Here is a 23,160-nt window from a genome sequence, read left to right on the forward strand (position 1 = left end):
ATGCAGATACGGTGTACATTTATGACATTTGCATTGGTAGTGCTCCTGCTACTGTTGAAGAGTACAGGCAGCACTTTCTAACCAGTCACATTCCTGATTGTAGAGAGTTTTCACCGTATTGCGTGAAACAGGTATTCTTCCAGTAATTATTCTTCTGACCATGTAGTTCAACAACCTGTGCAGGAACAGCAACACATTGTTGAAATGGTGCAGTGTAGTCCTACTGCCAGCACATGACAGCTTTTTGCACGTATCTGTGACCCACAAACACTCATTTGGTGAAATTAGATGTGGAAAACTTATGTCCACATTCTTCACATTCGTTCAGTGCCACACAACTTGAATTTAGTTACTGGTTAAATATCAACTGACCATTAATACTGTTCACTGGTGAAGCCACATTTATGTGCTATGGAATCAACAACATGCATAATAATCATTGATGTTCACAGGAAAATCCATATGCTACTGCGGAAACCAATATCCAGCTTTATTTTTTAATCAGTGCTTGATGTGGCATGACTGGTAATCTGTTGATAGGTCCAGTCATTTTAGAAGAGTGAATTATGGGACAGAATTACTTGCATTTTTTGGAAATTTGATTCCTTTGTTCCTTAAGCCACATGGACTGCAGTGTACTTCCAGCATGATGGGGGCCCCTCCTGACATGTTAGGGAACATCCCAACCACACTTACCTGAATAGCGGAACTGGTAGAGGTAGAAGAATTAACTGGCCACCAAGGTCACCAGACCTTGCAACATTAGAGTTTTGTTTATGGGCTTGGATGAAGTTGGAGGAGAACAAACAAATGATGAATATGGAAGATGAACTGCGTGGTCTTAATCGTGGACATTGATGCTCTCAATGTGTAGAGGCACTCGGACAAACAAAATAATCCATTTTCCTAAAAATGCACAAATTCATTGAAGTTGGTGCAGTATCCAAATATTTATTGTGAATTGTACAACAGCTGTAAACAGACATCTATGGTAAATAGAGGTGAATGTGTTAAAAATGTTATTTTTCAGTTGATACTTTTAAATCAAATATTGTTTTTATTACTAACTGTTGTGCATGTGCATGTTTAACCTTGACAATGTATTGAATAATATACAAAATAAATAACAGTACACATTAAATGTGTGCTATCTACGAAACCATTTGGAATAGGGCATATGTACATATGCAACTTTGTGCTACAAACGATTGTTCCTTTCGTTTCCCTGACTATTGACCATTCCTCTTGGGACACCCTGTGTATGTACATATGTGAACTATCACTCCATGTTTCTTACTGATCAGAGTACAGGAGTATTACAAATACACTGAAAAGTGAAAAGGCATGCGGGGGGGGGGGGCGTTGCAGAGTTTTTCTGAATCACTAATTATTAGTTTGACAATTTCATGGTTCTGTTAAACTTGGTTGGTTGTGATGAATGTGACATCTTTTTGATTGTAAAAATTCCTGGCATTTTGTGCATATTCCATGAGGGTTTATTATTATTTATTTCTTTTTTTTTAACTGAAATATGTTGCAGTTGTTTTAAGATTTGTTTGTTAATAGTGCTTCTGGCTCACATGGTAATCTGGTATTTAATTTGCCTTTACAGTATCTGCCGGAGAGTGAATAGCCAGCATGAAAACCAGATCTAGTAGCAGAGGCAGAGGGGAAAGCTGTTCACTCAAGAGTACGAATGAATCAAGAGGATGTGCATCAGACATCAGTCAAAGTGCACAGCATGATAATACAAATTCTAACAGAAGTTTTTTAGAATTGACCAAAAACAGCAGGAAAAGAAGGCATTCTGATGTTACATGTAGCAGTAAGAAGGCAGCGACTAACTACCAGGAAGAATCCGAACATGACCAGCTTGCAAATGTTCTAAATAAAACAGTGTCAGTGGTGCTAGAGCCATTTGATGTGGAGAAGCGTATACAGGCTAAAGTTGCAAATCGCAATAAAAAGAAATGCGTCAGTAATTACTCTGTCAGAGATGTCAAAATAACTACTAAGAGTTCAAATGGTTGCAGCACAGAAAATCAAGAGAGCTCGACAACAGGAAGCATGGACTCTCGAAGCAGTGAAAGATGTTTGCAGAAATCTACTCATCATGACGGCAAAGAACTACATAATAGTGATCAGAAGAATGTAGCATCGCTCAGCTTGAGTCATGATGATGACCAGGGGTTGTTGGAGAGTTCGACCCATCAGAGCAGAAGACAGTTGTGGGATGCTTCCCACAAAATGAGTTCAGAATTTCGCCGAGAACGCCGTAAAATATATAAGAAGCCAGTTTGTACATGTTGTGTAGGAAAAGATAACAACAGTGGAAATGAAATAAGAGTTGCAAGTGATGGCTTGAAGGCAAAACATAACAAACATATGGAGAAGAGCATCAGAAATAGTGATGTAAATAGATCAGCCAGTCGTACCCAAAAAAGAAAAACTGTTGTGGGTGCTTCTCACAGCAAAGTAAAAGATGCTGATTATCAGTATGGAGGCAGACCACTAACTACAGAGCACAGCAGTACAAGCTCTGAAACTATCACAACTCTCAAGATGACGAGTGAAGTATTTAAAGATGGCCAGTCATCCAGAAACAGAGAGATTATTAACAGCCACAGTAGTAGGAGGTCAGTCACACCAACTTCATGTTCTGTAGCCACAGCACCTTTGCAGATGAGAGACAGTGCAGCTTCACAACCTGCACATGCACTTACACATTCAGAAATGCACCCAAACTTGCGTCGACGGTCAGCATCAGCGCCTCCTCAGTTACAGTTGGGTGACACTTTTCGAAAAACTGTTGATTTGTTTGCACGTTTACTTCAGGATGTGGCAGCACATCTGCAGAAATGTGCTAATAGAGTTGGTGGTACATTAAGTGACCATAATTTTGAGCATATGGTAGCTGGCGTTTCTCACTTGGTGTCCAGCTGCACATGCCATTCACCTATTGGGTGTTTACTATATAGCATTAATATTATGAATGCATTAAAAAGTAGACTGTCTGCAGAATTAAATGTGGTTTCACTATCCAATGGTGATGCAGTACAGCCAGCAGCAGCAGGCACGCAATCAAATGGGAATTTAATGGGAAGATTCCATCTAGAAGCAAGCATAAAAGAGAAGACCAATACAGAAGCCAGTGTAGAAGGAGGTAGTATATCTGAGTCTGCACCTCAGTGTGATGCCACAACATTAACAACGAAATCCAGACACATATTGTCGCCTGCTGAGACCTGCATAAGCACATCACACAGCACTTCTCTCACTGAAGAGACAAACGACACACCATCACCAGTAGGTAGCACTGATAATGCACATATTGAAGCAAGTATCAGAGAAACAGCCCAACTGGAAGCAAACACAAAAGAGAGTACCAGCACAATAACATGTATAACAGAAGACAATGTCTCAAAGTCAGCATCAGAATATGGTGCAACGTCGTCATCAGTTGAGCCCATAATCATGGTGTCAGCTGCTGGGACATTTGTTAGTACTAGTTCTTCACCCACTGGAGGCGCAAAAGAAATCCTGGACCTACATGAAGTGGATACTGTAGTTTCTGATCAGAATAATGTAAATGATGGAGTGGATGATAGAACAGGGTGTTCCAGCTCCAAGAGTAATTTAATGTGTGGGAGTGCAGAACGAGAACAAGATGGTGAACAGAATACTTTTGACTCCGTCTGTCTCTCTATGGAAGAGATTGAAATAAAGGAAGAAGTTGAAACCTCAGAAAGTGACAGTGAATCAGAGTTGTCTGAAAAACAGTACTCGCAAAATGGGACAGAATCTGATGCTGCTGGATTTGGTCCTGAAGGGGATGAGACAGATAGATATGAAAATATGGTTGAGGTTGAGTGTAACATTGATGAGGTCTCAGATCTAATTAACCACACAGGAAGTGTATCACATAAGGAAGATCTGGGATTAGAGGCACAGTATGAACATTACAACGACAGCACTGGGAATGTCATTGCTGAGGATGCTGCTAGTAATGCAGCCAGTATTGGTCCTGTTGTTGACTGTAGAGATGACACTCATGGAGTCAACAATACTGCATGCAATGGAAATCAGGACATTGATGGTGACATGGGTTACGGTGGCAACAGAAATGAAGATGGTGTTGGGGACAACACTGCTGAATCTACTCAAGACCACAGTAATGAAGACAATGGGGATGCTGGTGCCACCAAGGAGGGTGATAACAGAAATGGAGAAAACGTTGGAGATGCCAAAAAGAATACTGGTGCTCGGAGTAATGGTTATGCATGGCTCTTTGAAGGGCAGCATTCTGGTCCAGGCTTTGCAGGGCCTGACTACCGCCTATATCGGGACCCAGACATCATCCATGTCCAAGCTTTGATATGCACTGTACGACTAATAAGATATCGTGGACATGAGGAGACGAATGTAGTTTATGACGTAAGAACTTATGAGGATGGTGTCTGGCATGTGCAGCGTATACCATCATTTTAAATGTACTTACTTTTTGTGAACATTCTCTTGAAGCAGAAAAAGATGTTTGCAGAAATCCTCTCATCATAACAGCAAAGAACTACGTCATAGTGTTCAGAAGAATATAGCATCCCTCAGCTTGAGTCATGATGGTGACCAGGGGTTGTTGAAGAGTTCAACACATCAGAGCAGAAGACAGTTGTGGGATGCTTCCCACAAAATGAGTTCATAAGAGACCAGAAGCCAGTTTGTGTATGTTGTGCAGAAAAAGATAACATTGTAAATGGACATAAAGAATTCTGTGACAGTTTCAAGTGGACAGTCTGTGTTTCTAAGGCAGTCTGTGAATAACCTAATACATTCCCCTCTCTGACCTTTAACCCATGTCACATAATAATTATCTAGCTGTGAAAAGGAGTAGTGGATCATGATGTGCAAAACATAAATCTGCTATGCTAACAGTGTGAGAAAATACTGTATTCTTTCTAATGCAATTAAAAAATTTCTATAAATTAAAACATTATGACAACAAATAATACATTATAGTGAATTTGAAGATGTATGTATTGTACTGACACATGAACATTGCTACTAACATTGATTCTGAATATTTGTATGCCTTATTTGAATATATCAGTACTTGATACCTATTACAACCTACAAAATTATTGCACACATTTAACTTAAATAAAATCTTTACAATTTTTTTAGAAATGAAATTATAGTAAAAGCTTTGACTTTCACAAAGGTTCTAGAAATTTAAAATGTAGACAGGAGGCTGAAATACAACACAGGATAAATAGTGGATGGATGAACTGGAGGAAACTGAGTGGAGTACTATGATAAGAAGGTTAGCTGCAGAATGAAAGGAAAGCTTTACAAGTCTGTGGTGAGGCCTGTGGTGCTGTATGGTGCAGAAACTTGGCCAATTACAAAAGCCCAAGAGAAAAAGATGGAACTGGCAGAAATGAGAATGTCAAGGTGGATGGATGAGTGGGGTGATGCAAAAGAATAGATAAAAATGAGTACATCAGGGAAACAGTGAAAGTGGGGCCAATAGGGAAGAAGATCCAAGAAAGTAGGCTAAGATGGTATGGACATGTGCAGAGAAGAGGGGAGTACTATTTAGGGAGAAGACCTGGGAATCGAAGGATCAAGGAAAAGAGGAAGACTGAAACTGAGATGGAAAAACAAGGTAACAGGGGACCTACGGGAGAAAGGATGGCTCAGAGGAGAAGCACTGGATAGGCATTTATGGAAGAGTAGGATGCAGCAAAGCAACTCCGAGCCCACATGACGTGGGAAAAGGCTGAGATGGTGGTGAGGAGGAGGAGGAGGAGGAGGAGGGGGACGACGACGTGCCTCAGCTAACAACAGAAATTTCTTATTTTGATACATTTACTGCAGGCAAAACATCAATGCATCATGTGACCAAGCAGTGCTCATTTGCCCCATAGCCATCGGATGCAAAATAAAACCATAGGATTGTGCAGTTAGCCAACTGATGCAAAATTTAATAGTTGAGGTGAAGTGTTCGGTACTTAGTTCAGATTAACTTCCTGTCAAAAAATCGACCACACTGATGTCAAACAATTTTTTTGTGTATAGTTTACACCTTAACACACGACTGGATGCAAAAATCTGAAAAAATACAAAATCATACTTGGTCATTTGATGCATAACACTATCCAATTATGGATGTCTCTATCCATTACATTCAGTTAATCATTCTCTTGTATAAACATAATTGTCTTAAGAACATACAGTGAATGAACAGTCAGTAAATTATAATTTTTAAAGTAGTCTCTACATAATTCACATTTACTTATGTTGGGAATTATCATAACTGATCTATTTCAAAGCCTGAATTTCCTGCTCATGTACACTTTGAGGGCTCCTCCCCAAATTTCAATCCCATATTGCAAATGCAAGCGAATTAATCACAGTACACTTGTGTAAGTCCATGTAAGATGTTTGTCAATCACAACGCCGAAAAACTTATATTTAACAGATGTTTCAACAGGAGAAAGTGATTCAGTATGAAATTGGTTATAATTTAACTAGAACTTCATTACAACGGTCTTGTCCTTATTCGATGTAAGTTTGCTTATTGTTGGATATTCCATGATCAGTACAGAGTTCTCTTTATTGCTTTATGACGCTAGCTGCTCAGTACGACCCCAGCTAATAAATGCTGTGTTATCATCATAATTCACTAGTTTTGAGGTTTTCAGCTTATGTCATTAATATATACAATAAACAAAAATCGTCCAAGAATACTTCATTGGGGAATTCCGCAGTTAAGAGTTTTGTATGCTGATTTTACTGTTAAGATTTTTACTTTCATTGTTGCGACAGTTTAGTACATGGTCTTGTATCTTGCTGACACAGACTGAAGTACTTTAGTGCTACTCCTCTTAGGCCATAAGTTTCTAATTTGGATAATTGTACTGCAACATTCATAGAATTGAAAGCCTTAGACAAATCAAGGAAAGTCACAATGACTTTGTTTCCTTTGTCCAGTCTGTTTAACAGTTCATGAATAAAAGTTGCTACTGTGGTCTTTGTGGATCTTCCTTTTTGAAGCCCATGCTCCTAGTTATTTGAATTACTCATTTTTACTGAGTTTATTTGTAGTGTGGTTCAGTTTCTTCTTTACTTCTCTTATCAAAATGTTTTATGAAGGCCTCGCACACTGTCTTTCGCTCACTCACCAATTTCCTTCTAGTGCTATATTACTGCATCTTGGATTCTCTTTATTTTCACATTCTTTGCTTACTATATTCTAAGCCGTTTCATTAACATTGCTGGAGTCACTTATCTGTTCAGCATAATATTGTGCTTCTAGAATCTCCAGGGATTTCTTGTATGTTTTCTGGTGTTTATGTACCTTGTTAGAAAGTACTGGTATTTCGTATCTATGAACAGCACATATAGGTCTTTCGTATTTTCCTTTTATTTGTGGATTTCTGGCTCAATTTTAAGATTCTTTGTGTACTTTGATTTCCCTAGTTTGTTTATTACTAGACACGTCTAATTAAAACTGTGGTAAAAAAATTTCATAGAACTGGCTGTACTTTTCATTAATATCAGCTGATTTGTTTATCTTGTACCAGTCTCTGCGTGCAATGTCCTCCTCAAGTTACAACACAGTTAGTGCCAGATTGTGGGTCAGGTGTTATTATCATTGGTAACAAATTTATATGGATATGGCTGTAGCCATGTAACAAGTCAGAATACCAAAGATAATTTACATTATAGTTTAAAGAGTCTATGTTGACTTCTCCTATTATTATAATCTGCTTTTTGTTTGTTAATAGTTGTAAGTCATCTACACCACTATTTGGTGATCTATATAGGCTTACGATTATGAAGTTGATTTTGCCTGTCTTTATTTTTATTGCTGGTGATTCAAAGGACATCTCCACAGTGAGTTCACGAATGTGATCAGTGTTTTCACACTGGTTGTTATTTCTAGCATCGTGCCTGCACCACCACCCTTGTACATCTTACTCACAGATTTGTAATTATTGAAGTTAAAACTATGAATCTCTTTCATCTTGCATCCAGGTTGATTCACAATATATAAGTAAGGTTTACTCTCTCCTAGAAATTCATCAACTTGTTCTATTTACTTTGTGGTGTACTGGATATTCTGGAACATTATTTTAAATTTTTCATCATTTTTAGTTCTGTCTGTGGTGTTTTGCTTTTTTGTGTGCACACTGAAGGCTGATTTGCACTAAAAAAGTTCACTCGCTGTTGAACTATTTTCACATATTAAACTACTCAGTTCAATCTTTTCTGTAATCAATCTTTGTAATTTTTCACACACAAAAAAAAGTTTACTCTCATAGTTCAAATGTAATCCATGTTCAGTGTGCATGCAAGTATCTAAGTATCAATATCAAGAATCAAACATTTTTCATATCTTGATCATAATAACTTAGTTCTTGCAACTGTTTTTCTTATTTCTTTCTTAACACACAATTTGTGTGCTAAATCATGAAGATGTGGAACTGTAGCAACAATGGTATTTTTGTGTTTTTTTTGTTCTAGACACTTAGTCAGACCTCCAATACAAATATTGGCTTCACTACATGCCACTTCATTTGTACCTGTTATACTAACAACAAAATCATGGTCATGCAACATTGTGCATCTAAATCTATGTCCACTATGATGTTTTTCATTCTCACACCTGGCTCCACCACACTGCTAACTTGGATGTTATGGTTCAAGCTTTGTACACCATCACCTAGCTTTCTTCCATTTTTATAAGCTAACTAAAGTACATTGCACTTCATTGTTGATTTCCAAGTAAGTTGCCATTAAATTCACATTGTTTACTTGGTTTGTTGACCTCGCTAATTCTCTTTTTTCCATATGATTCTACAACTTCACTACTGTTAGGCGCCGTATATTGATTTCAGTTGTATTATTCTTTTGTGGACTGGTTTGTTCTTCTATTCACACACTATTTACGAAGTCTGTCATCCTTATTGTAACCATCACTATTTGTTGTCAGTACATTGTACCTGTTTATATCTGTGAACATAATGCCATTTGCTAAGTTTGTTACCTGTTGGACACTTTCCTTCAGTTACTCATAACTCTCCAGATTATCATTCTGCAATTACCGTGTTTTATCGTTTGGAACATGATGGAATTTCTTCAACTTAGTTTTTATTTGTTAGTTGCAAATTGTCATGGCTTGGAACATACACGATTTTTTTTTTTTAGACTTGAAAGGTCTTTGTTTAGTTACACAATTTCAATATTACAGTTCCCACAGATTCCTTTTTTCACAGCAGAACTGTATCTTTTATTGACTCAATTACTACTTATAACTTCAGTAGACGTCATCTTGAACTACATGATTATACAGTTATTTAAGGTGTACAATAGCACTTGGAAATATCTTAGTGAGTTGCTAAACTTCTACGTTATTTGGCACTTAGTACACAATAACCAAACATTCTGCTGTGTACCATAATATGATGATTAACTGGAGAATGCGAAAAGAACAGTTCACTATATGGGAAACAGGAGTTGGCAGATGACACATATTTAATCAGTGTCCCAAACTTAACCATATTAGACAGAACATAAATGTAGTGTTTTGGAGCAATGCAGTTACTCAGTAAAACATTTATTTAGCAGAAGTGACGAATGAGAATATTGTGTGAAATAGACAGTTGCACATCATGCTGAGACAAGAGGAATTCTTACACTTACTCCTCAATACATTTACTTCTTGACAGTGTTGATAATTAATAATAAATTAATTTCTAGAGGAACTGAAACCCACACAACCACACTAGAAAAATACAGAAATAATATCAATGTAGATTATGTTTCCTTGCATATTATCAACTTCATGCTGATTGAACATTCACTTTGAACTTATTTTGTCTCTCTGTCATACTGGAAATCAGCATGTAGACTTAATCAGAATTGTGGAAGTGTGTTCTAATGTCTTTTAGTTTAGAAGTGGATGAAGTTCAGAAATATTTTGAGATTGTATGTCTTTTACAAATTTTGTTTTAATTTGAGAATTATCAGTTTTGAAGAACTGCATTAGCTGAACATTATTAAAATCCAGCTCTACGCTATTTACTGACAGATTTTAGTTATCTTTTGATCTCTTATTTTGTAGTAAAAATGTCAAATGCAAAACACTGTTGTTGGACTTCTTGTTTAGGTGTTGTGATGAGAAAACTTAGCTGTAATCCTTGAATTTATGTTGGCAACATCCTTGGTCATTACTTATGAATAACCACCATGTTGAGTTTACAAAGCAATAGCTCACTGGCTGAAATCTACGTGGGACTGCAATCCACAGCAGGCATCAAATCAGGATTCTGTTACTGCTGTGTTGTTTGATAAATTCCTGTTCCATCACAAAAGTCTGCCAGCTTTGTCCTTGTGGAACACTGCTGCATTCAACTGTTGTGTTGACCAAGAGAAATGTAGCTTTTGAGGAGTAGTAAAATGGGACATATAATACTGTGCGAACATTCATACGTGCTGCTCTCTGGCAGTGAATGACAAAATGTCTAGTGCAACAGTAAATGAAAATTCAAACTATGATGTGTAAAAATTATATGCAATAAGTTTTGGATAACAGAATGCTGATTTTAAGGAATATCATCTTTGAATGCTTTCAGTGTTACCTATCATTTAGCTTCCACTGTGGTCATTTCTCAGCAAGTGTTGAGTTGCCTGTCCAAACAATAAGCTCTTTTAACCTGTGTGTTTCTGAGTTAGTGCATAAGTCTGATGAGGTAGTCCAGACAATTCAAGAATGCTTAAAGTGTTTTTTTCCTCCTGCGCCACCACATTTTTGATGAATACATAAGTAAGTTGGATTATGAACGTTTCTGATGAATGCCTAAATAAGTTAGATTGCTGTGTGTTCACAATGTCCAGAGAAAAATACAGCAGTTTGATTTGTCTCTTAACTGAGTGCAAGAGCACACTCCAAAAGGAATTCTGATCACCTTCAATTTGGCTGTTGACATTTCAGTAGAGTTGTTCTCAGATGTTTGTCATAAGATGTGGCAGCAGATGGAAGTTTCAGATTGTTATTTTGCAGCCATTCAGTGTCAGAGCCTTTAACCCACCCCCTTGCTCTAGTGGCTTCAGTTGTCTAATGACCAACAAATATTTGCAAGACAGGCTTCTAAAAACGGTGGATGTTAAAAACAATAAAAGTTACTTAAATTTTGTGTTGTTGATGTAGAATTCTACTTTGGTGGGTTGTATAGATCGATTACCTTGCTTCCGAAGAGAGGAATGGGTTGCTGTCTTTGATATAAGTACTGTGAAATTATTGTATGGTACAAAACTCTGTTTTCACTTTAGATGTTTAATGAATGTCAATTTCTTCCACATAAAATCAACAAAACCATTTCCCATGAAGTAAATTACAGAAATCAGTATGCAGTACAGCTTGTCATGGCTGCTTGTATCTCATTCTATCTTCATTGCACTGCCCCAGGCTCAAGACTTGACCATAGAGTATGTACTCAAGAACTTGTTCTACAGTTCTGCACACAAATCAACAAGTGCAGTGATACAGGAAGCCACAGTTCAGAGATTTTGGAATACATCAATCTTTCTTGTTACAAAGATATGTGTACAGTATCAATATGACCAAAATTACTTCCAAAGAGATACAGTCACATTTAATATTTCATTATCAAAAGCATCAGTTCTCTTTTTGAATGATTATAAGAATAATGACTGTTATATAAACTGTGTATCAAGAAGGTGAATACTTATGCATTTGATGTATCATACTTTACAATACTTTGTGAAAAAAACAAGGTGTCTTTCCCCCATTTCACAAATGGGATTACTGATATGGGATTAAAAGTTGTATACTACATAGATCAAGCAATATGATGTAGTGGCAAGGCACCTGGACTCATATTTGGTAGGATGGTGGCTCAAATCCTTGTCTGGCCATCCAGTCTTAGGTGATTTCCCTAAAAGGAAAAACGATGGGCTGGTTGCTTTCAGGATGTCAGGAACAATTTCCTTCCCTATATTCCACAATCTGAGCTTGTATGTCATTTCCATTGACAACATCATCAATGGTACAATTTATCATAATCTTCTTTCCTTCCTTTTATCATCATAGATGTATTATGTAACATTTTAGGAAGCCTCTAAACCACTCTCTGGTATATCAAGATCATCTTCAAATGGTACTATCTGTGGTACATTATGACCAACATTCCCTAACTGAGTGCTGTGTGTGTTCTAATTTTACAGTAATTCTATGTCTCAACACATTTTATCTAATAATCATACCATTTCCTGATGGCTTAGGCAACTATTGTTTGTGCCTTCCAAACTCCCTGGAATGATCTGTTGCACACGAAGTTTCATCAGCATACAAAAATCCATCCATTCTTTTGTGTGTATCTTATGTTCCTTGAGAACTAACCACCGACTTGCTGTTACCTGTTTATTTTCCATAATGTAACTTCCTTTGAACTTTTTCTACATTAATTTCAGTTTTAGAGTAACATGCAAAAGGAGTGTTTCATTTATACCAAGGAAATCATTCATTTCTGTTCTCAATGTTTGTAATATATCAGGTATGTCATTCCAGTCACCTATTGTTTTGTTGTATTCAGTTTTTAAGGGTCTTGGTGTCTTATATCTTGTTGAACAGAAATATTGTATTGAGAAGTGATGTCAAGTAAGAGAGATCCAAATGCTGTGAACTACACACAAAATTAGTTTTAAAGATTGTTCATTCCAAAATATTTACACTGTTTCATAGGTGGTGGCCAGTTCCAGTTCTGCAGTTCTCAGTATGTACAGGTAAATGGGAGCACATTTCATTCTTTGTGATCTTGTAAGGAAGGAGACTCACCTGACTACTGAGCAGTGTCACAGACTTGGTTAAAGTTCAAAGTAGCAGAACATAGAATGACAGAAATATGATTGCATTAGTCCACTTGAAAAGATTTACAGTATGGTTACAAGTATACATAACACTATCCAGCACACATAGTTCGCAGATCATTAACACTTTCAGAATGGATGTCATTTAGTTCACCTGAGATTCATGTGATGCCACCATAAATTCCACAAATTTCATAATCTTTACAGACATATTAGTCACTTGTATTATTTTGTGTCACAGGATTTCACTGTAAGCGACCCAAACTTGTGATGGTCAGATTAACAATATTCAGACTTTAAGCCAAGCCAACACTTTAATGTTCTCTCTGTGCTTGTTGGCTCCAAACTTTTAACATGAACTGACACATACATGTTGTCTGTGCACTAGTCTAATACAATCCAACATAGAGATCTTACCAGTGTACTGTTTAGGGGCGGACTGCAGATTTTGGGGTAGGGGTAGCTATATAAAGACAGGTGAGAGAATATGATGTGGATCCTGAAATTACATAATGCTTTGAATTTCTGTAAGGTTAGATTTGACTGTTTGGCATGGAGCTTAAGACTTTACTATTCTTTGGTTTGTAAAATATGTTTCAGGTTAATAATCCACAAAAGTATCTGCAACATTATTACATGGTTTCTGAAATCCCCTAATTACTAGAATGGCATACATCTTGAAATACATATTTTAAGATTCTGAATCATTTGACATCTTAATTACTGATTGAATTAAGTAGCAAGACTTGTTGTCTCATTCAGAAAAAATACTGCAGTAAAATTATATTTTCAAAGTTCAGAATCTTGAAGTCATTAAAACAAAACAGGTGACTGAAATTTTGTGGGTCTGAGCTTTTAATGTTAATTATATATCAAGTGAACTAATATGAGATAATTCTAAGAATGTTCTCAGAAAGTTGGGAGTGTCTGATTTTGAAAAAAAAAAAAAAAAAAAAAAAAAACCACCTCCGCTGCTTGTTAGTTCACCATGTTTTTCCTATTATATGACCTTGTCGTAACTTTGATTAGGTGTCAGTTTGTTTTTTTCTTACAAACTAAGGTTGGGATAGTTAGAGAACAGAGTGATTGTAGGAAGGAAGTACAGAATCACTCATCTCTTGGTAGCACTATGTGCCATATAGTGTGCTCAATAAAGTGTAGTGAACCCCCTACTGACTGGTGGATTCACTGTGAACCTGAGCCAATGCTCCATCATCTATTTTTAGCCCTTGATGTGTAATTTCAACCGCCTACTTTAAAAAAATTTGCAATTTAAGACTTCATAACAAAAACAACTGTTGTCAGTTGTTTTCATTTTCACGATTTCAGCTCAATCTTGTAGCCGTCCCCAAGACTCACAATTTGTTCAACTGAGACATGGCCGAAATGTCCCTTGTACTGAGTTATTGCGGCTCAGAAATGTGATGGTTCTACAAAAACAGCCTTCAGCGAAACAAAATAATTTATGATAAAAACAGTCTTTGTCATTTGACAAGGGCTATTTTTGTCTGAAAGCAGGTGACTATGCAACCTGAATGTTCATTGTCACCTTCGTAGAAATTGCTGGATTATTTCTACTCTTTGGCAAGTGACAGTTCTGCGTCAGTAAGGAATTCCAAAGACTGTGTTCAATAGCATAAACATCAGAAACACCAAGAAAATTTTCAAAATGGTAATGAAGAAGAAAAATCTGATAGGCAAGGAACACATGAATGTGTTGGTTAAAGTGTTATCGTGAAATAATGTTTTGGAGAAGATTGCAGGTAAGCACTGTTTACATTCTTTATTTCCACCAGTAAATTTTTCCATCTGCTTTTCTTTATGGGTAGCTGGGTATGTGACCTTTGGTTGCAGATGCAAATGACTGCAGTGCTTTCAAACAACAACTGAACAAAGCAATAGCTTTTCTCAGATCTTGTATAGCAAGTAGTCAAAAATGCACAAGACTCCTATTTGGCTGGTCTTATCACTATTAATAATGCAAAACAAAGAAGATCACACAAAGTAGTGTGTGAAGAGGGTGCAAGTTGTGATGATGGCATTTGTTCACTGTCCAGTACCCCTTTTAGACACACAATTTCTTTTTATTGTAAAGTCTGACAGACTGGTGATGTTACTACAACAGAGTTATCTGTTTGTAGAGAGGTATTCATGGCTTTTCACACAATCTCTGAAGGTTGACTATGCACTTTCCAATGGCATCTGCTCACAAATAACAGTTCTGCGAAGGATATTAAAGGTAGGCATTAGAACAGTCCTTGTGCAGTTCATGGGCTACTTGGAGTCCTTGTTGAAAATCACATACCTTTATTTAAACCAACGGTTTCTCATTACTCATTCCATAAGAATTTGTCCAATAGGTACCTGCCTGAAACCCTGTGAAGAAAACACACTAAGTTTTTCTGGACAAACATCATATTAATGTATCCCATAAATTCTGCTAAGAAGTGTTCAGTACCTTCAGTATATCATTCGGGTATCCTCAGTCTGACACTTCTTCTATCTGTGATGGTTTAGAGAAGCAGATACCTGCTGCTACTGGAATCCACATTGATAGTTCAAAAAAGAAGTTCACTTCAGAAAAGTGAAAGCCTTTTATGTACTAAAAGACGCTTCATGCAGAAATCTCAAAAGGGGTTAGTGAAAGCTTTCAGTAACATGCAAAACCTTCCTGTACCTCAGCTAACAACTAATGCAATATTTCATGCAAAACAGCTATGGTATTATGTTTTTGGCACTTGCAACCTTGACAATGATGAAGTAATAATGCTTACATGTCACGAATGAGTTACCAAGAGAGGGCAGAATGAAATGACCTCTTAATTGTTTCATTGCTTGAACAGTAAGCAACATCTGAAGAGAGATTCAGTTTTTATTTACATTTTTTGCTCTCCTGAAAAATGAAGATTTTTGACAAGGGTCGTTTTTGTTACGAAGTCTTCAATTGAGGAGTGTGATGGACTATGAGCCTAATTGTGCTTTACACCCTTTTCTTCTGTCAAAGTGCTAAATTGATACCCCCCACATTTGAATTACCGACTCTGAAAATTTCATCTCACAACTTTCGGGCAAGCTGAGGAGTCATCTTAAGAAGGCAGTGCATAACAGGCAGTTGTCACCTTGTTTACTGTGTATAGCTCATGTGTCGACTGTGAGTTGCATTGATTGTTAAGTTGTATGATATAATGAGTGAAGTGAGTGGTAATGAAGTTGAAAATGACTTTACAGACAAAAAGAAGAGAATAAACAATGTGGAAAGCTATAGACACAAGAAAGGAATGGTTGTGGGAGCAAAAAGATTTAAGCCTGTAGATCGGTGTTGTCCAAAAGAGTGTAGTGCAGTAGTGACGGATGAGATCCAAGGAACATTATTAAATCTCTTTTATCATTGTGGTAATAAATCTCAACAGGATGTGTGGAGAGAAAGGATGTTAAAGAAATAAAGATGCCCAGAACCAAGAACAGAGAAAATGTATGGGTGTAGTCATTTTATGACCGAGGTTTTAAAATGCCTATGTGCAGAAATTTGCTCCTTCATGTGCTGAACATTTCTGAAAAGTGTTTAAGGATTGTGCAGAAGAAGGTTCTGCAAGGTGATAGCTTTGAAGAAAGAATGGGTAAGCATGAAAATATACCCCATAAAATAGGGAAGGAGATTTGGGAATGTATTAAGGAGCATTCTGTAACAATTCCTTACACAAATTCACATTATGCTGCATCAAAATTAAGCAAGTTGTATTTTGAGAACCCAAATTTAAGTATCAGTATATTATTCACCCTCTTTAAAGAGTACAACTGGGCAAAGACAACCTAGGTCAGACATTTGTGACATTTGTTCTGAAACTACTAAAAGGCTTAAATGTGATGAAAACAAGGAGCTTGAATGTAGATTAGAGTTGCACAAACAATATGTTGAGGGCTATTATGCAGAAAAAAAACAGCTTATAGCACATTGTAAATCAGATGACTGCTGTGCTTAGAATGTGATTATGCACAGAACCTTCCATTACCAAAACTGGGAGTGAATCCACAGTTTCATAAATGACTCCTCTGGATGTTTGTTCTTAAAGTACACTGCCATAATGAAGGTTCAAGTGCTTATTACTATTTTATGGAGTTCTAAGGAAAGAAAGATCCAAACTCAGTTTGCTCATTAATCCATGACTTTATGTTCAAGAAGCGTGAAGACTTCAAGAATATTATGAAAACATTTTTTTTTCTGATGCTGCAGGAGGGCAAAACACAAACTTTGTTATGATCACTTTTTGCACATGGTTAGCAAAATCTCTTTGAATATGATTGTCACACATTTTGCTGAAAAAAAGTTGAAGAGGGAAACTGTACAGTCAAAGGAAGCAAATGTCCTAGTCATTAAACAATGCAGGGAGAAACCAGAGCCATTTCAAGTAATTGGCGGAAGTGAGATTATTAAAGATTGGAATTAAAGTTTAATGAACTTCTCATCAAAGCCACAAGGGAAATTTCGTTTCCAGTTGCAGTCATTTGTGGGGATGCACTTTGGCAGTGATGGGTCAATCAAAGCTTCAAAATCATATTTTAAGGTCTTTATACTCTTTAAGTTCATTAAAAAATCAACAAGACTCCCTGAAGATATTTCATTTTTGTCAATAATAGAGAAACCAACTGTAGCAGCAGCAAACTTCTAGAGAGACTAAACAGTGAAGAAGCTACTGATCCTGAACAGGAACATAAACTATAATGGTCATGAACACATATTTTTTGTTAATATACAGTTTAACAGGATTATAAAATAATATAAGCAATAATTCAACTCAGTTTTCAATGAGGTCCTATTACGTCTTCGAATGTAACGACTGAATTCACAATATACAGAGATTTATGGTGCTATACGACAAGCTCGTTTATTTGGATAGATGTGTATGGGGGCTGAAGATAGCACAATGAAATGCAGAAACTGGTAGTCTTCACAATAAAATAAAATAATATCTTAAAGTACATGGTGTTGGTGAATTTTATTGACATTGGGAATTACTTAACCAGCCAATTTCCCCTGGCCATGATGGACCAACAGAGATTTAATAGCATCTGGCGATGCTAAAGAAGGGACTTGCTTCCTGTGAATTAGTTTTGTAGTTTGCAATTTCCTTAATGCAGAAAAACAAAAATATCTATGACATTTGTTAATGAGGGTAACTGATGAAATAATTTTCTCTGGTCTCCGTTTATGATGTTCGAGATGCGATCAGTATATCTGGATATTATTCATAACTATGCTTTAGTCCCAAATCATAGTTGCAGATATGCAAATAAATCTCTTTGACCTATACTTGGAATTTTGGCTGCCAGTCAATGCAATAGGAGTAAGTGGCACTGCATCTTCTAAAGGCACACTTCTCCGATGATAGCCAACTCAAGATTCGTACCAGCTGAGATAAAGTAGTCTGCCTATCACTAGTCTAATGGAGAACTGGCAACATTGTAGAACATATTTGACAACTATACAACTGTCAGTTTAACTTCCTGGGTTGGTTCAGAATTATCCTGGTGAAATAACTCGATATTTCCTTGTAATTTAAATGAAATATTCTGAATTATTCTCACTTAAGGGATGATATAGAGGTAGCAGATTTATGGTTTTCTGTCCAGGAAGCTCTTTCCAAAACGAACTGCAGCATACTTTGCCGGGTACATTTTGCATTCTTTGTGTTAGCCATTAGTGGGGTGACAATGGAGCACTGCATGATGCAGATGTGTGCTAACTTAGGGATAAAGTGTACACCCTTTAAGCTGAAGAGTCCATTAGTTTTCAGTTCTAATCTCACTGGAGATAAAATTTTTACCTCTTCTGTGAAAGAACCACTAGCATTCAGAGGAACAATCAGTAAAGAAATCCTAGGATAAAATCTGCCCCGTAAATTGTGACGAGAAATTTGATCTGCACTCTTGTTAATGCCTGCTTTCTTTGCTTTTGTCAATTGTATTGACTTGATTGTGGCACTGAATGTTTTGTTAACTGGATTTTGTTATGTATCTACACCTATTGCTTGCTACTTTTGCATACTTCTATGGTAATCCTGTAATGCTCCTTCAGTACAACTGTGGACTGAATGTAGACACAGACCATTTTGACTCTAAAAGTGCATTTTATCCTGCTAACTCATGAGAATTATGGTTATTTTGTTTTATTAAAAAATACTTGTTTTGTAGTGTCATCATTTTAAGACGCAACTCATTTCTATTAGTACAGTGCATACTAAATAGTGTTTTTTCTTTAGTTTATTGACATAGCAGATAAACGTAAGAGATAAATAAATCAGCAGCAGTATTGTCTCCCATGTTATCTAAAACAGTCTCACAATTTTCTGGTAATTTTTCGACTTCATGCCTATAGACAATACTTTGGTGGCAGTTCGCCTCATTGCATGTCATGCTGTTTCAAGAGACAGCAGCACCAGAACTGTTAGAACTGTGCAGTTCAGCATAATGATGAGTCAGTGGGTCTCATGAATTCTGTAACCAATTCCACAGAGTGTAGAAATAAATAAAGTCAACAACAGTTTGCAAAGAGTAGTATTTGGTGAGGACATCAAAAAGGATATTGAGAGTATACAATGACAGTTTCCATTACTGGGGTGGAAATTACAGTTTTCAGTGAGAATGTAGTAATAATGTCAAGGGAATAAACTCCAATGTACAATGATGAGACAAACCATTATGACCACTTGCCCCCCCCCCCCCCCCCCCCCCCCCGCCCCGCACTGTTGGATGCTGCCTGGTGACACTGCGGGCATGTGACGTGCAGTGAAAAGTATGTAAGCACAAGAGAGATGGATGGGGATCACCCTAGCAAAGATATGGGTTCAAAATGGGAAAACCCATTGAGATCAGGGGCTTCACAAAGAACAGATTATTATTACACAAAACTTGTGAACGAATATCTCAAAAACGGCGAAACTGGTCAAATGTTCATGTGCTACTTCATGAACATCTATGAAAAGAGGTAAAAGGATGGTGAAACTACCACTGCTTGAACATTCATGACTCTACACAAAATGTGAGGTTCAGAGGCTTGTCTGCTCTGTGAAGTTGGCTAGATGGTGATCTGTGCTGAAAGAGCATAATGCTGGTGCACACACAGGTGTTTCGGAGCACACCATTCATTGTACACTGTTGAACATGGAGTTCCACAGCGGACCATCCCTATGTGGTCACGTGTTGACCCAACAACATGGTCAGTTACATTTGCAGTGGACACAGGACCATCGGGATTCAACCATCGATCATTGTAAACATGTCGGCTCTTTGACTGAATCACCCCTTAGCGACATCAGGCTGATGTTCGTCTCCACAACTGCTTAAATCAAGGTGCATGGCAGCTCGAAACGTGCGGCGTGAGACAGATGCAGGCTAGTGAGGTCGGTTTTACACTACAGGAGACATTTTCGTGCACTTGCATGGGACCTGTGGCAGTAATCGAAGACACGCTGACAGCTGTGAACCACTTACAGCTCTTCATGCTTGATGTCTCCCCCGATGGCTTTGTCATTTTGCAACAGTATAGTTGTCCTTGTCTCGGAGCCAGAACCGTGCTACAGTGGTTTGAGGAGCATTATAGTGAATTCACGTTGATGTCTCGGCGACCAAATTAGCCAGATGTAAATCCTATGGGACCTATCTGGATGATCATCGGGCACCATCACCACACACGCAAATCAGCGTCCCGTTATTTACATGAATTATGTGACCTGTGAGTAGCCATCTAATGCCACTTACTTCCACAAACCAATCAACAAACTGTTGGATTCATGATCTGCCAAATCAGTGATGTATTTCGTTCCAAAGATGGAGAAACAAGCTATCAAGCAAATGGTCATAATATTTTTCACTCATCAGTGTAAATACAATGTGTAAAGTAATTGTATTTGGTTGGGGGTCGAATAGTCAATGATTTTGTCATGTTCTTTAGTTAAATTGAGGAGTTTGATGGACTTTGGGCATAAATCCGAAAAATGCATTTCCGGTAAAAGTGAGTTGAAGATTTGTGTATTTATACCATATTGAAAAACAATGATATTTGAATGATGTAATAATTCTGTCTTAGACCATAATTTTAACATACAGAATCATTCCCTGCAACTGAAGATATCTCTTATATTTGTGATAAATTATCCAAAATGTAATTAGTGGTTTATGGTCTTTTTCCATCAGACCATGTTACCTCCGTTGTTTCACACAAGCGAACGCCCTACGATATCACAATGTTAACATGAGAATTATCGACGTGTAATTGTTGAAACAAACTGGTACTTTAAGTAGTACGGCACTTGTTGCCAAGTCTGACTAGGTGGACAACGCCAATTCTAATGTCATTTCATCTTGGAAACTTTTGGAAAGGCTTAATAACTCTTTCAAAATATTCACTGTGCACATCAGCTTGTCACTTGAGTCAACTGCTCATCGGCTCTCAGTAAGCTAAAGAGATGACGATCATATAAATAGTGTAAAATGAGAGAGACAGACAGATGTGCAAAAGAACAGATACAGCATATATATAATTAAGGTGAGGATGGGCAATGATCCCTTCAGTGTAGATGCACACCAAGCTCGAACTTTTATGGGAAACAGCAAAATAACATGGGTAATGAAGATAATGGTCAAGGAGCACTACATCTGTAGTGTGTTGATGAGTTATGAATTTGGATCTGACAGGAGGTGTGGTAGGGTAGCCCATGCAGTTGCGTTGACAACTGTGTCTGAATGGCTTAGTGATTGGCGCATCTGCCTAATAAACAGGAGACCCGTGTTTGAATCCCAGTCCAGCACAAGTTTCCACCTTTCCCCATTTATATAAATCATTGACCACTGACAGCTAATGTTTGTAATCCCATTACACCTTGAAAGAAGGTTGCTGTTTTCAGTGTTTCCAATAAAGCATGAAATGTAAACCTATCATTCGTGTTGATGTATTTGCTGACAAGATGCTTCTGCATTTTGTGGATCGCACCAGTTGTTTGAGGCTATGTATTCAAAACCTTCTGGCAGCAATGAGGCTGCTGCAACCATTACCTACTGTCACAATGCTTGTGTAGTAACTAGATATCCATTTTTTTCTAGCCTCTGTAAATTAATCGAACACCAATGAATTGATCATTTAATATTTATCTTTAATCGTTCCTTTGCTTCTCACTTGGTCCCTCTACTGTGATAACTGTTTTGTAATTGTGTGCCTGTGCACCCATACACATCCCAGTACAGAGTAACACTTTCTGAAAAACTAGCAGTTTTTGTTTGTATCCATGAAGCCTGTGGCAGATTTGGTCTTTGATGCCAAGACATAAATCAGTCAATGGAATGACATCATAATGTGTACACATCAGCACAAAGTATGGAAAGCTCACAAAAGATACACATCATCATATTTGGAAAAAGTTTTTTCACCCTAGATGGAAATGCAGCCATTTCTGTACAGTAATGACTCATGGGATGGAGATGGCTTATCACTTCTTATACAATGGTGTGGTTGTTGATGAAATTAGAATACCAACGTGTTCATTAAAAGTAATTTTGCTAAAGTGTACTCCATTCTGTCAACCATATGACATATACTTTTTCTGACAGGTAAAAAAAATAACATTCACCCTTTACAAAAGTGCCCTATTCTCATCGCACAGTAAATGGAAAGCACAAGTAAAAGTGATGACATTGATAAGACATACACTTGGATCCATAACACAGGCCAACAAAAATATTTTTTGAAAAACTTTTTGTACTATATTGATTTTTATGAGCTGAATCCAAATACAGCCTCAGTTTTTTTGTAACACCCATAGTTTTTTATCAATAAACTTTTTATTATATAGTATGAAAAACCTATGCTGTATGGTCAGTGGGGAAATTAATGAAACACTTTGTTAAAACAAAAGCACGGTTTGTATTTACAGCCCACCGTCACCCATCACAGCAGCCATTCCTGAGGGGCCTGCGCCATGTACCAGTCAGCACAGCATCGCCTGCCGCGATCGCATTGGCCGCAGCCTGTGGATCCAGCAGCCGCCAGTCCGTACTGATGACCACCGCCGGCACGTCACCCGCCGCCGCCACTCCACACACCGTCGCCGCCACCAATGCGTTGCACCAACCCCAGTACTATGTAAGTCACAGCGCGGCTTCAAACAGTAATGTCATGAGTCATCCACCGCTGGATTAGCAAAACTTTGTGACCATTCTTTTTTGTAGCAATTATGTTTTCTTTTGGTCACTAGCATCCCTTAAATTTGTAAACATGCC

At 37.4% G+C, this 23,160-nt stretch overlaps 1 protein-coding gene across 2 annotated transcripts in view; it reads left to right on the top strand.

Annotated features, from left to right (window-relative positions):
* LOC126183729 (uncharacterized) overlaps window positions 1-5,134 on the top strand; it is a 345,488-nt gene extending 340,354 nt beyond the window's left edge. For both annotated transcript variants that reach the window (XM_049925934.1, XM_049925933.1), the window contains exon 3: window positions 1,613-5,134. In XM_049925934.1, coding sequence (XP_049781891.1) covers window positions 1,639-4,488 — 2,850 coding nt within the window. In that variant the 5' untranslated portion in view covers window positions 1,613-1,638 and the 3' untranslated portion in view covers window positions 4,489-5,134. The remainder of the gene's footprint in view (window positions 1-1,612) is intronic.
* The last annotated feature ends 18,026 nt before the right edge of the window (window positions 5,135-23,160 follow it).

Source organism: Schistocerca cancellata, chromosome 4, assembly GCF_023864275.1.
Source record: "Schistocerca cancellata isolate TAMUIC-IGC-003103 chromosome 4, iqSchCanc2.1, whole genome shotgun sequence".
Lineage (NCBI taxonomy): Eukaryota > Metazoa > Arthropoda > Insecta > Orthoptera > Acrididae > Schistocerca > Schistocerca cancellata.